The sequence below is a fragment of the Watersipora subatra genome, chromosome 3 (genome assembly GCF_963576615.1).
Source record: "Watersipora subatra chromosome 3, tzWatSuba1.1, whole genome shotgun sequence".
NCBI lineage: Eukaryota > Metazoa > Bryozoa > Gymnolaemata > Cheilostomatida > Watersiporidae > Watersipora > Watersipora subatra.
Genome location: NC_088710.1, coordinates 10,628,583 through 10,641,006, shown reverse-complemented (window position 1 = coordinate 10,641,006; position 12,424 = coordinate 10,628,583). Strand labels below are relative to the sequence as shown.

At 38.7% G+C, this 12,424-nt stretch overlaps 1 protein-coding gene across 2 annotated transcripts in view; it reads right to left on the bottom strand.

The window, feature by feature from the left end:
* LOC137389798 (cAMP-dependent protein kinase type II regulatory subunit-like) overlaps positions 1 to 12,139 on the bottom strand; it is a 33,403-nt gene extending 21,264 nt beyond the window's left edge. For both annotated transcript variants that reach the window (XM_068075899.1, XM_068075900.1), the window contains exons 1-6: positions 11,849 to 12,139; positions 8,357 to 8,596; positions 3,857 to 3,913; positions 2,412 to 2,470; positions 1,650 to 1,733; positions 644 to 685 (exon numbers count right to left, since the gene is read on the bottom strand). In XM_068075899.1, coding sequence (XP_067932000.1) covers positions 644 to 685; positions 1,650 to 1,733; positions 2,412 to 2,470; positions 3,857 to 3,913; positions 8,357 to 8,591 — 477 coding nt within the window. In that variant the 5' untranslated portion in view covers positions 8,592 to 8,596; positions 11,849 to 12,139. The remainder of the gene's footprint in view (positions 1 to 643; positions 686 to 1,649; positions 1,734 to 2,411; positions 2,471 to 3,856; positions 3,914 to 8,356; positions 8,597 to 11,848) is intronic.
* Between the last annotated feature and the right edge of the window lie 285 nt (positions 12,140 to 12,424).

The following is a 12,424-nucleotide window of genomic DNA, read 5'->3' as shown; positions in this document are numbered from 1 at the left end:
TGCTTGTGACACTACAGCAGTTACCTCTGCTTGTGACACTACAGCAATGACCTCTGCTTACAAGCGAATTAGTTAACTCATCTTCTCAAGGTCAGTAGCTATGACTGTGCATCCTAATGCTGGGTTTATTGATTGAAAATGTACAGTCCTCCGACAGTACTTTTATTATAAACCTATTAGCAGCTCCAGTTCTGCTCGCCATGCCATTCCATTACACGGGCATATTTTTACAAGCACCGATTCGCGAAAAACCAACCCAAACACAGCGCTACAAGACCTACGCACCAGTACACAATTTAATTGTTAATATCAAACCTGTAAAGGTCAAGGTTGTAAACATATCTACTTATGACTTAGCGTAGGAGCTAATTCATGCAGGCCTGTAATTATGTCATTACATTCAACAAGTTTATATCTACGCAAGCCAGACACTTGTAACTGAAGTGAAGAAAGCATTCAAGACATAGAAGAGAGAAGTTCCAAAGCTAGTTGATGCTTGTTTATAGAGACAAAAGACCTTTCAAGCGCTATTAATCAGTAGAATAAGGAATGGTAACAAGAGAGAGACTGTAAGCCTCGAATAAAGAGGCACTGTACCCAACGGAAAGCCCTAGTAAGCTGCCTATAGATGTTTCATACATACCTCTTTCATGCACATCGCATCAAGAACATGTCCCAGCTGTTCCTACAAGAATATTACACAAGGTCAGATGAGGTCAACTCGTTGCGACAGCAGGTTGAACCATTTCAAAAGCGGTCTGAAGCAAAGGTAACAATTGGCAACCCGAAACAGGGCATAAAATTTGATACCGTTCATTGATAGCTTCTATACGATCATCACTAACCAGATGCTAACAAAAGCCTTTTACACGTTTTGCCATTGATTTGAAAAAGCCAGGCAAACAATATAGTCAAAGTTTGCAATGGATCATTTTCACCTGCATAACTTTTTCACCCTATATCGTCCTCACCCAAACCAACAAGCTGTCGCAATAAGATTTAAATATAAATGAAGCATTACGTCATCTGAACCTACTCGTCATCTGAACCTACTCGTAATAGCTTCTACGCAGGCTCTTTTTTCACACATGTAAAGTTCTATAATTTAGCAATAGTCGTACATGTTTAGGTGGGAAAACAAACTACGTTCACGGCCCGAAAACCGCAAATGCGAAATTTTTCTATTTATTCTCACCATCCTTGCAAATTGAATAGGATTTGCTTCCTCTCGGGCGATTAAAGCTTATGTTTATCTAATAAAAAGGCCTTTCCACAATAACCCATTATATAAGTAATTGGTTGTAAGGTTTCAGTGTAGTTCCCGCTGACTATTAATCCATCCACAAAACAAACAGCCCAGATCTAACGGCAGTCCAGATGGGAAAGGTCAGCTCATAGCATAAGACAATGTACTTTAAAATAAACTGAGAAAGAGATAGTGTTCGTTATTGACCCTGCATCTTAAGGAGAGTGGTAGTAGCCTCAAGCAATCAATATGTTCATTCATTCAACCTAGTTGCAACTCCGCTACTATCCTTCAGGCACAGCCATCTTCATATTAGACGCCCGATGAGCATGAAGACAACACAAGAGTTGAAGAGTTCGGAATGCTAGATTAAGAGTTAGGAGAATGATATGAAGCTACTCACTGTGTCTAATGCTTTGAATATTAATATGTTCTTCACAGCTTCGTTTAACTTCAGTCTTTGTTCATCTGTCTTTGGGTTCACAGTCTAAATCAAATAAGGTGAACGTTAAGTTGATCAACTTGAATGTACAACGTCAAGGCGGAGCAAGCTTTGGCACCGAGCGCAGGTGCATTTTATGCGGGTAGTTACGTTGCGTAGCCTCAGCGAGTTCGTAGATGACAACATAAGACTGACAGTAACAAAGAATCCTCGATGATTGTGTAAGAAACTTGTGAGACTCTCATGGAATAAATAAGCTAACAAGTAGCCTACAGACAAGTACAGACAAAAGCTAGGCTATACTTGTCTTCAGGTAACACCCTCCCACTAACTAGCAACCGCTATTCACTGATAATTTAAGCAAACAAGGGTACACCCACAACCGTACTCTCTCTCCATCACGCATCTCTGCACACCAGCTTACTCTCATATCGGTGTTCAGATGACGTGTATTGTTGTGCCACGGATATTTAATCCGTAAGCAAGTCAGACATTGAAAAGTCCAGTCCAGGTGGCACACATGTGTGTGTTTGATGCAAGTAATAACAGACATTACCTGAAAATCATGCCTTGTTGAACAACTAGAGGACAAATCTGCTAGCAAAAGATTAAAATCATAAACCAACATGGTAAACCTTGTACATGGTGCCAAGCCAATTGTCAAATTTGGCAGACTAACAACCCTGGCTGCAAAAGCTGATAAACATCATATAAACCACTCACCCTAACTTCACCAGCGTCTTCACCATCAGATTCTGCTGGATCGTATCTTTCAGCAGACACTGTAAACAACAAGACCAATTCAGTGAGTATAATCTACGTCAGCATTTCATCGCTGAGTCGATAGACAGCAATAAACTTCTCGTTTTATTGTTATTACGGTCGACTATCAAGTCATCCAAATTTTCATCAACATAAAAAGTTGATCGTCTCCACACTCGACAGCCCATCAACAATGATAACTCTATAGCGGAGCGACTCCTTTCAACTTTATGACCCTACAAAAAGGCTGTAAACTGTGATAAAATCTGTGGAATGCCTCATCGCTGTGTGAGAAACCAGTGCACCAGGGAATCATACTCCGCTCTTAACAACTTCTCGTTACAGTTGAGAAAGGTACTGTTGTTACAGGAGACACCGAGGCCTGCAACTAGGAGATCCTTGACCCCGTTACGAATTACGACAAAATCTGTCGCAGGTTACTGTAAAATTTTAAGCAAGCCTTGACAGCGACACCAAGCTATTCTATTCGAAAGATTAGGAGTTGTGAATGAACAAGGCTTGGCTTGTTTTCTATCGCGGTTACGGTAAAATGTAGTTTTAACTATTTCATCTGGTTACAGAAAATTTGGTATTTTGATTATGATTAGGTAGTCAACAAAAACTGCCTTAGAAATAAAACCTCATATATACCACTTGTGTCTCCCTACATGAAATAAATCACTTGTGGTGTTAACTCCCTCCAGGAATGCTGCACACAAATTTTCTCATCGCATGGCTTGCTTAAAAGTTTACACCAATCTGCCTCACCTAGCCAATCTGCCTCACCTCAAGTGGCAGTGTAACAATAATAATAGTTAACTAGACCATAAATATGGCAGCAGGTAAATACCCTAACCAAAATTGTGTGCCGTGTAAGCATACCTATTCTATGTTCTTTGGTTCAAAAGGCCAATTTGTAAACGTAAAAATACCATTTTTCGTTCATAGTCATGGCGTAGAAACAGAGTTCTATAGCTATTGAAAGAACTTGCATTCTAAACTAAAACAATATTTTATTATTCAAGTATCCCAGCTTTGAAAATTCATGTTTATCATAATAAAAGTCACTGTCAAAATTGAGTTCTTCTACCAGCTTAATATAAAGTAGAAGAGAGATAAAGTGTGGCTCCGTTCTGGGTAAGATTTTCTAAATAGCCTGGGCAGAGACCAGTTAGCGGGTGTATACTCTAGTGGTGCAACTAGGTTCAACTAACGAAGTCATTCATCACCGATGTCATCCTAGAAACCTAATTTCCTTTAGTTCCTACAAGTAATTGCGTAATCATCAAATGCTCCCGATTCTAGTATGGCAAAACACTATTTACGTCAGAGTAGAAATGCCATGACTGCTATCGAATGTAACCATCCCAACAGCCGAATTGAGACGATTATCATAAAATTCTCACCAGATTTGCGACGATAGTTCTGCTTGCTTATATACTCTGGAGGTGGTGATTCACATTCTACAAAGACAAAAATGACAAATATACGAACAATAAGCCAAATCTTCTACATATCCAACAAATCGATAATCTCTCGAGATATGATGCTGTAACAACGGCTTTTCGCCTACCAGAGTCAGAATCTGGACAGCATGTAGCCATCCCCGAGTCCAAAACGATCTCCGACAAAGCCAAGTTGTTAGAACGAATGCCTGAGCTAGTATGAAAACTATGCAGGGCGCCGCTTGTAAATTATGTATTCCGTGTAAAAAAGCCACTTAATTTCATTACAATGCTAAAAAAGCTTCGGGCATATGGCATAATGGACTTAGAGGGTCTGGCGTGCTCGCAATTTGAAAACCTAATTATCAGTTAGTGAATAGCCGTCTCACTGGTATGAACTGCATCGGTTTACCCTTCCATTCATGCAGCATTGGCAGCAAGGTTTCACAGAAGACATGATAAGGAACCCGAGTGCAGACAATGTCAGTGAGTAACAGTACAAATGTTTTAGTTTCCTAGAACTAGTTGGTATTCACTATGTTTCCATGATGCGCAGTGCTTCGGAGTTGCGCTATCTCCGAATCATGGAAACGGCGTCTTCGCACTGAAATCACTGCGCACTGATCAGTGCGAAGCCAGTGCAAATTCGCAGCAAGGAAACAGCGACTGCGCAGTGGCTGCGCATAGCTCTCATGCCGTGGAGACAGATTTTACGATGACCATAAACTAGTACAAAGGTTGTCCTGCTAATCTTGTTTTTTTTACTATTCTTCCGATCTTCTTTCACAAAAATTTAATTATAGTCTGCATTCACGAGGATGATGAGGTGATTACTTTCCTGGACTTTGTTATCGATGCCAACACTTCGAAAAATAGGTGGCAAGTCCTAAATTAACGTTTAAATAATATATTACTTAAAAATACTTAGTAAAAATATATTACTACGTAAAAAGTGTGTTAAGGTTTGTAAAACCTTGTGAATGTGTATTGTAAATAAAAGTATAATGACGACAGAATAATAAAAAAGACTGTTTATGACGTTCGGTATCCGTGATCGATTCTATTTCTCCATCAGGCGATTCGATTATACAATTTCTCTTCTCTGGCTAATTTGCGGTATTTGCTGAAAACCACTGCGCAGCATGGAAACGTACAATCCTCTCGACTTCGGAGGGGGCTGCTTCGCAGTACTGCGCACCATGGAAACATAGTGATTATCTGAATAACAGGGATCTTCTTCGGTAACAAACCCCCCCCCCCCCCCCCCCCCGATTCATGTTTTAGGTATACATGATACTCCAATACAATCTTTCCAACAACATTAAGTTCTATTCAGATATGTATGCCAATTGATTTACGTTTGTTTCTTCGGATCAATACAAACGAAAATTTGACTTGAACATGTACGATAGGATCAGCATCTTTTTATAACTCCAACTGAATATATTCATAAGGAACAAGGCTGCATTTAGGTTGTAATTAATCATTAGTGTGGCATTACAATATTTAGGTTGTAATTAATCATTAGTGTGGCATTACAATATTTAGGTTGTAATTAATCATTAGTGTAAGGCATTACAATATCACTCTGTACAGCTTCTCATGGCATAGCCAGTTATTTTGAAAGTTATTCGAATAGTAAAAGTTATCTATTTAGTAGTGATTAAATATCGCAGCAACTATCATTAAAAAAATATAGATCAAAAAATCCACGATGGCCAATCACCATTGCCGAAGTGGTGCACATTGCATAGGCTGTTGTGGACGCTCGAAAAACTATCATAAAAGATGGAGAGCTGCATCCTTTTCGGAAATATTTCGACGATGCCATCAGTTTACGGTGTACATAGTCGAAGAATAATCGTCGAGAAGCAATGCCGAGATTTGGCGATGTAGTGTGTACCAGCCATTATAGATAGAGATAAGGTAGGTGTGACCCAATCGAGCCTGGCACCTGCTCACTAGCTAAGATATTGAGAACGACTAGCTGTCTAACATTTACACTATGTTTCCATGAAGCCTATCACGCGGTTTGGGAATTACTGCGCGAATTAAGTATTTCTATACACATTCGCATGATGCGTATTGACCCCAGCGTCTTGTTAAAAAAGGTAGGAATTGTACGCTATAATTTAATAATTAGCGACGCGAACATGTGAAACTCGATCGAGAAAGAATGAACGAAAGTATTGAAAATGTTTAAAACTAAAAGCTGGCGCGGTATTTTAATACGCATCATTCGCAAGTGCCGTTTCCATTATTCGCGAGCATGGTGGATTCGATAAAGTTTTGCGAAACGCAAAACTCGCTTAGCTTGCGAATTTATGCCGTTTCCATGATGCGGATTGGCTCAATTTTCACATAATGTGCGTCATGAAAACTGTTAAACAGAAGACAATAAACCTTTATCTTTTTTATCAGTGTTCTTCAACCAGAGGCAGGATATACGTGATCAACAGCTTACATAATGTTTAGGCAGGCACGACTACCATCTTCTAGTCATAGAAAGGACTACCAATTGCAGTCCTTTCAATGAATCTGAGGATAGATACAACGAGACATGAAAGGGTTGATTGGCTGGCAGTCTTTATCCCTTCAGCTAGTGATTATATCTTCTTCCTCATGATCAAACAATGGTCATAAAAGCTTTTTTGTGTTTTATTATAGTAAAATAGATTAACCATTATCTCTTAATCAATGATGTGTTTGTCATCTCTTTTACGTGGCATATCCTGATATTTTAAGCAACTGCCTACAACACTAACGACAGTGCGATGATTGTTTCACGGCTTACTGCCTTCACAGATTTTACTAGGTGCTCGCCCAACCTATAACACCTGGGTTGGTATTTGCACAGCACTTTTAGAGCAAAGAGAGCTGGCATTACAGCCACTAATCCACTGCTAGAATACCATTCAGTTTCTATCAAATCCTACATTCTAAGTTAGAACTAGAGATTGCTAAAGCAATGTTTCATATGATACCAATGCCATCCTGCAGGCACTTGACAAGAGGCTTCGAAGCATTATGAATTTATCTAATTGAGCGGGCCTAATGTAGGTTGCAGGATGGATTGAGATAGCTAGAGAGAGAGAGAGTGGTCTTAGCGGCAAGTGATAGATAGGTGGATTAACAGCCTGACAGAGCATGCCACCAGAACTCTTATCATCCAGACCAAATGTTCAGACTCGCCGTCTCCAGTTAGTCACTTAAATTCCGGGATCACAAATCAATTTGAGCAAAAGCGGCAACCATCACTCCATCAAATTAATGTGCCGCGACTTGGCAAGCTGTTCTACTACAACACAGATGTTTGTACACGCTCCTATACCCGCTGGTACATACATGTTTGTACATACCCCGATATACACAAACAATTGTGTTTTGACTGAGGGAAAATCGGACGCTGGTACATAAATGAGTCTATGGACGGTAGTAAGATCTCTAGAAGTCGCACTAGCAGTTGGATTGTAGCCATAGGACCAGCAGCTGTGTAGCCTCACATGACTGGCATTATAGTTACACAGGCTGTGCTAGTGCTCATGTGGTTACTCACGTCTTAGTAGACTTAGTGGTACAAAAATGTGGTCGCATATATTTTGCAGAGTCATCCATACCACAATAACTTTGAGTTGCCGGAAAACATAATTTTAAAACTCTCATTTGTAAGAGGTTAATAAGGAGTTTGTCTGCGAACTACTTGAAGGCTGTTCAAAGAGGAAGCAGGCAGCGTTTGCATACAAAACAAAAATCTCACACACGGCTGCCGTTCGAGTGATGGTTACGACATTTTTTATCGTACAAAGGTGAGTGTAAGTCTAGTGTCGCTAGATTTATGTAAGTTGACATACGATGGCCACATAGATACACGACTGCAGCATTCGTGCAAATCACCAATAAGTAGGACCTTCATGTATTTATGTATAATAGATGTCGAAGCAGTGCATAAAGGTACTGCGACTTATATTTGAACCAGATTAAAGTTCGCTCAATGAAATTATTCCCTCACTTTAAGTATGGATCCGCGATGTGGTTAATCCGCAAGTTTCAATCATCAGCAGGATGGAACGGCAAAAACCCTCAAGTAAAACAAGTTTTTTACTCGCGAATTTTACCCAATGTTTCATGCTTGCACAAGAAGGAAACCTCATAAAAAATGTCATGCCAGCTATTTCATGTTCTCCATTTTCCACACTTCATTCAGTCTCATTTCGATTTGAGCAGTTCTGATTGCACTGTTATGATTTTTAGCATAGAAATTCTTATCTTTTCTAGCAAAGCGTCCGCGTTAATCCGCACCTTGTGACTGTCCACTGAAACACTTATCGGACAGTAACTCAACGTGTGCACAACTACAAATCCGCATCGTGGAAACTGTAGAGTCATCGCTTGCTGTCGGCGACTAAACACAAGTATTCATTATTATTTTTTATTATTATTTCAGCGCAAACTCAATCTCACCTGACTCCTCATCGCTGTAGTTATAGCTGTATTCGGGGTTTGTTAAATCGTTTAAACATTGTCTCTCAAAGTAATCCCTTGCAAATACATTCAGGTTAGCTGGTTGGTTTCTAAGTACAGCAACGGTGAAGCCTTGCAGGAGCTCTGTAAGACCTTCTGGTACTTGGTAGTCTGTGGAAGGCATGGCTGGAAACCTGGTCATCAACGTCACTTTATCTTCTGTCCAGCCAATCATCAACACTAAAACCATTAAATCCAAACTGTATAAATCTACAAAATTTCTATTTAGAGTATAAGATCAACTTGTTTTACTAGTACAGTAGATGGTCCTATAACGTATACCTCATAGATATACCTATCTCATCCCAGATAACGTGAGTCCCAGATAACGTAAGTCCCAGATAACGTAAATCCCAGATAACGTAAATCCCAGATAACGTAAATCCCAGATAACGTAAAAAAGTTTATGCAAAGTTTTTGCTTCATGCTAAATTCGTGAAAAATTCCATATAACAGTAAAGTGTCAAGTAGGGGCAACTGCTAAATTCAATTTGAAAGGTAACATCTCGCCAAACTTGCGAAAAAACTGACATACGTATAGCGTTATATCTATAATATATACAACTTCCATGAGATTTTAGTTCATCGTGATAGATGGTCAGACGTGTCAACAAAACAGAGAATAAGTAGTTGCATAATTTTTAGTAAATGGTGTATTTAAAAGTGATCGACTTGTGCAGGTGTTACAGCGTTAGTCTACCAATCTGAATGACACGAGTTAGGAGTATCGCCGAATTTTATCTTTTATCCTAACCTTGACCCTTGAATACAGATAGACGACGAACAGGTAGACACCACTTTTTTATAATGAAAATATATTTTTGCTTTACTTTATTGTAGACGTATAAAATATGTGTTATTAGTTTTACTTTGTTTATTTTTCTAGATTTTGCTGCCTATAAAAATAAACAAATCATTGTAAATGGACGTCAAAAATGTGCATTCCCCATCAACTTATTGAAAAATAATCGTAATCAGTTTATAAAACCAGCGAACTTGATCAGAAAAAGAAGACAAGTTGTCGATTCAAACTAATAATATTACAGTTATGATACAACCAACAAATTAAAAGTTGTCTAGTTTTTCTTATTGTATGGTCAAAAGAGTGAGTTTGAAAAGACCTCGGAACAGATTAGGCTATTTACATGTATTTTACTGTTCGTATAACATAAAATCCCTATAACGCAAACATTTCTGGAACGCATTATTTACGTTGTAGGAGTTGTAAGAGCGTCTAATTTACTAACTACTTGTGAATGAATAAACTGCTTCAAACCTCCGAGTTTAACCTTCTTGCTGGCTACTGATAAAGCTTGCTGGTATAACATAGCAAAACACTAACTTATAGCTTGTCTACCAGTCTGATAAAGTAAACAAACATACACTACACGATAGCCATTCAAAAGCCCATTATACAACAGACCACAAGCTGGAATGTGAGTAACGATTAGTGCAGAGGCCTTGTGACGCACACAACTCTGTTGGCAGCCAGCTAATTAAAGGACCTTTGATCGTGACATCACATCAACATTTTGAACATTCTAAATCTAAAGGTTAGGATTTGAAGGCTCTTGTTTTCTCGAAAGTCTCGCTTCCTTCAGCAATAATACCTGCTTACAGTTGTCCACTCTAAACCAACAATCAGACAAAACGCATAAGTCCGTAGCTGCTACTAAAGGCTTAAAACGAAGGTGCCACAAAATTGGCAGTTGACATTTCGTCTCGCGCCTCTGTAACCTTACTCCACGGACTACGCTAGAGACCCTTTTGTGCATAAATAAAAGTGCTGCATTCAAAATTCTAATGTTTATCTTTCATTTGATTCAATGGGCTTATCAGGATATCAGGAATCATTGACGAGCAATGACGTCAAGGGTGACAGGCCTCATAAAACGCTCTCAACTGATCAAGTATATGGTTGACTGGTCAGAGACAAAACTGCAATTAAAGGGATGCAGTGACTATAGACCAGATACGCACACTTATCATAATGCACCAGCGTCTACCCTCCAACAATAATTATGGCTTCATCCAATAGCACAATTTATACTAACCTACGTAATAAACGTTGCTAAATAGTTTTGTAGAAACTGAAACCAAACCCACGCCAACTTAGTACACAATCCTGTAAGTTGTCAAATTTTGTAATCGTCCAAAATATTGTGAATTAACATCTAAGATTGAAGTAGAGCTGCTAGCCATTTAAAGTACAGTATGCTCCAGTATATCGGCAACCAATCCACGTTAAAATGTTGGTGAGATAATCACTACCAAATATTTGGATCGAGTGTTTTTTGTCAAGGTTTCAAAGTGGCCAACTTCAAGTAAGACTCGTATGAAGAGTTTCTATGACTTTTGAGCCATAATTATTCTATTTTTAAGTGGATCTCTTGACAGTTCCATGTAATCTGAAAGGTGTAAAACCATTCGGGGGGGGGGGGGGGAGGGGGGGCATGAAATATTTCTGATTGATGAAGGTGGCAGCTAATGGCGTTATCGGCAAATTGCTAATGAAGATTCCATCATTGGGTGCCTAGATAATTTAGCGAATTAGCCAAAGCAGGGCAGCGTTAGTACGGCTACAAAGAAATGAACTGCTTCGTATATTGCTAACACATGTCAATAAAGTTCTCGACCGAGATGTGTAATGCACATGATGACCCGCATATCGTATAATCTCACATTACCCATTAGCTATTCCAATAAAACCTAATTGGCATGGGTAATTGATGATTCTGGCTGTTAGCTTCAGCTACTCGCATGAATAAAAAAAATAAATATGACTGTAAATGTAAGTAGGTCTACTTCTATTCACTGTTTAACGTAAAGAACAAGACCGTTAAAGCATGTCAGGTAGAACATTACTAAAGTAATTGTCTACTAAAGTAATATCTCAACAAATTTCATGGGGTTGACAAGTCTCGTGTACTGCACCACTTCAAGTACTGTACTACCGTCAAATGAAGTAGAACAGAATACAATTAACGCAAAGTTTAGCGTCAATTATAAACACGTAAATAGTCGTCGATGCTTCTAAATGAGATCTTGGTAATTAAAGATGTCAAAAATTAAAACCTATTTCAAAAAGGATTGGTCTCAGATGCATTTCTACCTTACAGTCCAACCAATTACACTTGTTTGGCACTGAAAATTGCAGAAAAGCAAGGAAATTTTACAAATAAATATTTTTCGGAGACAGCAGTATCGATCATAACGAAGATACCGTACCTATATAGTTTTACCGATATAAATGACGTGTTACGCTATTATATAAAGATTACAGAGTAATTTTGTTAGATAGCCACCTTCGCAATGTTGCAACATCGATTAAATAAAATTGCGATAGAAAATGCGTTTTGGCATAGAGTGAGTAAACTAATATTTCATTCAATATTTAATTTTGTAGTATTGTGATATGCAGGCGAAACTTACCATATTAAAATACGTTGCCACAGTCAGATGACACTTGTAGCTTGTTCGTTAAGAGATGATTGTTGGTATATCTTGAACCTTTTCAAAATACGAGCGTTGATCTTTCTGTAGAAAAATTGAAACGCTACTGTCTTTAACAAGAATCTTTTGAAGTCGGTCAATAGTGAAGCGCGCTACTTTAAATAATGCTCGTGTTTTTGTTCCAGCAATTTCAAAGCTTTAGATAATGCAGTTTGCTAACGCTGCGTACATAAGAAATATAATCACGTCTAGTCACTTGCAAGTCGGCTATTGAACAACTTTACTACAGGTGTCCGCAGGTACAGAAGAAGAAACTTTGGCATATTGGAGTCGTGATTGGCTACAAGGCTTTTGTGAAGGACCAATAGCACTCGCTAGAGTATAGCGAATAAACTTTGAGTCTGTTCATTTCGGTTTACAAGTATTAAGAGAGGACAACTTTTTATAATCCTCTTCGGCCGCTTATGCATGTTTTACGTATGTTTTAGGTATGTACATGTATGTTTTACGAAAGTGGGAGTGTTGGGATACATTATGCAACCGTGTGAGCATTTA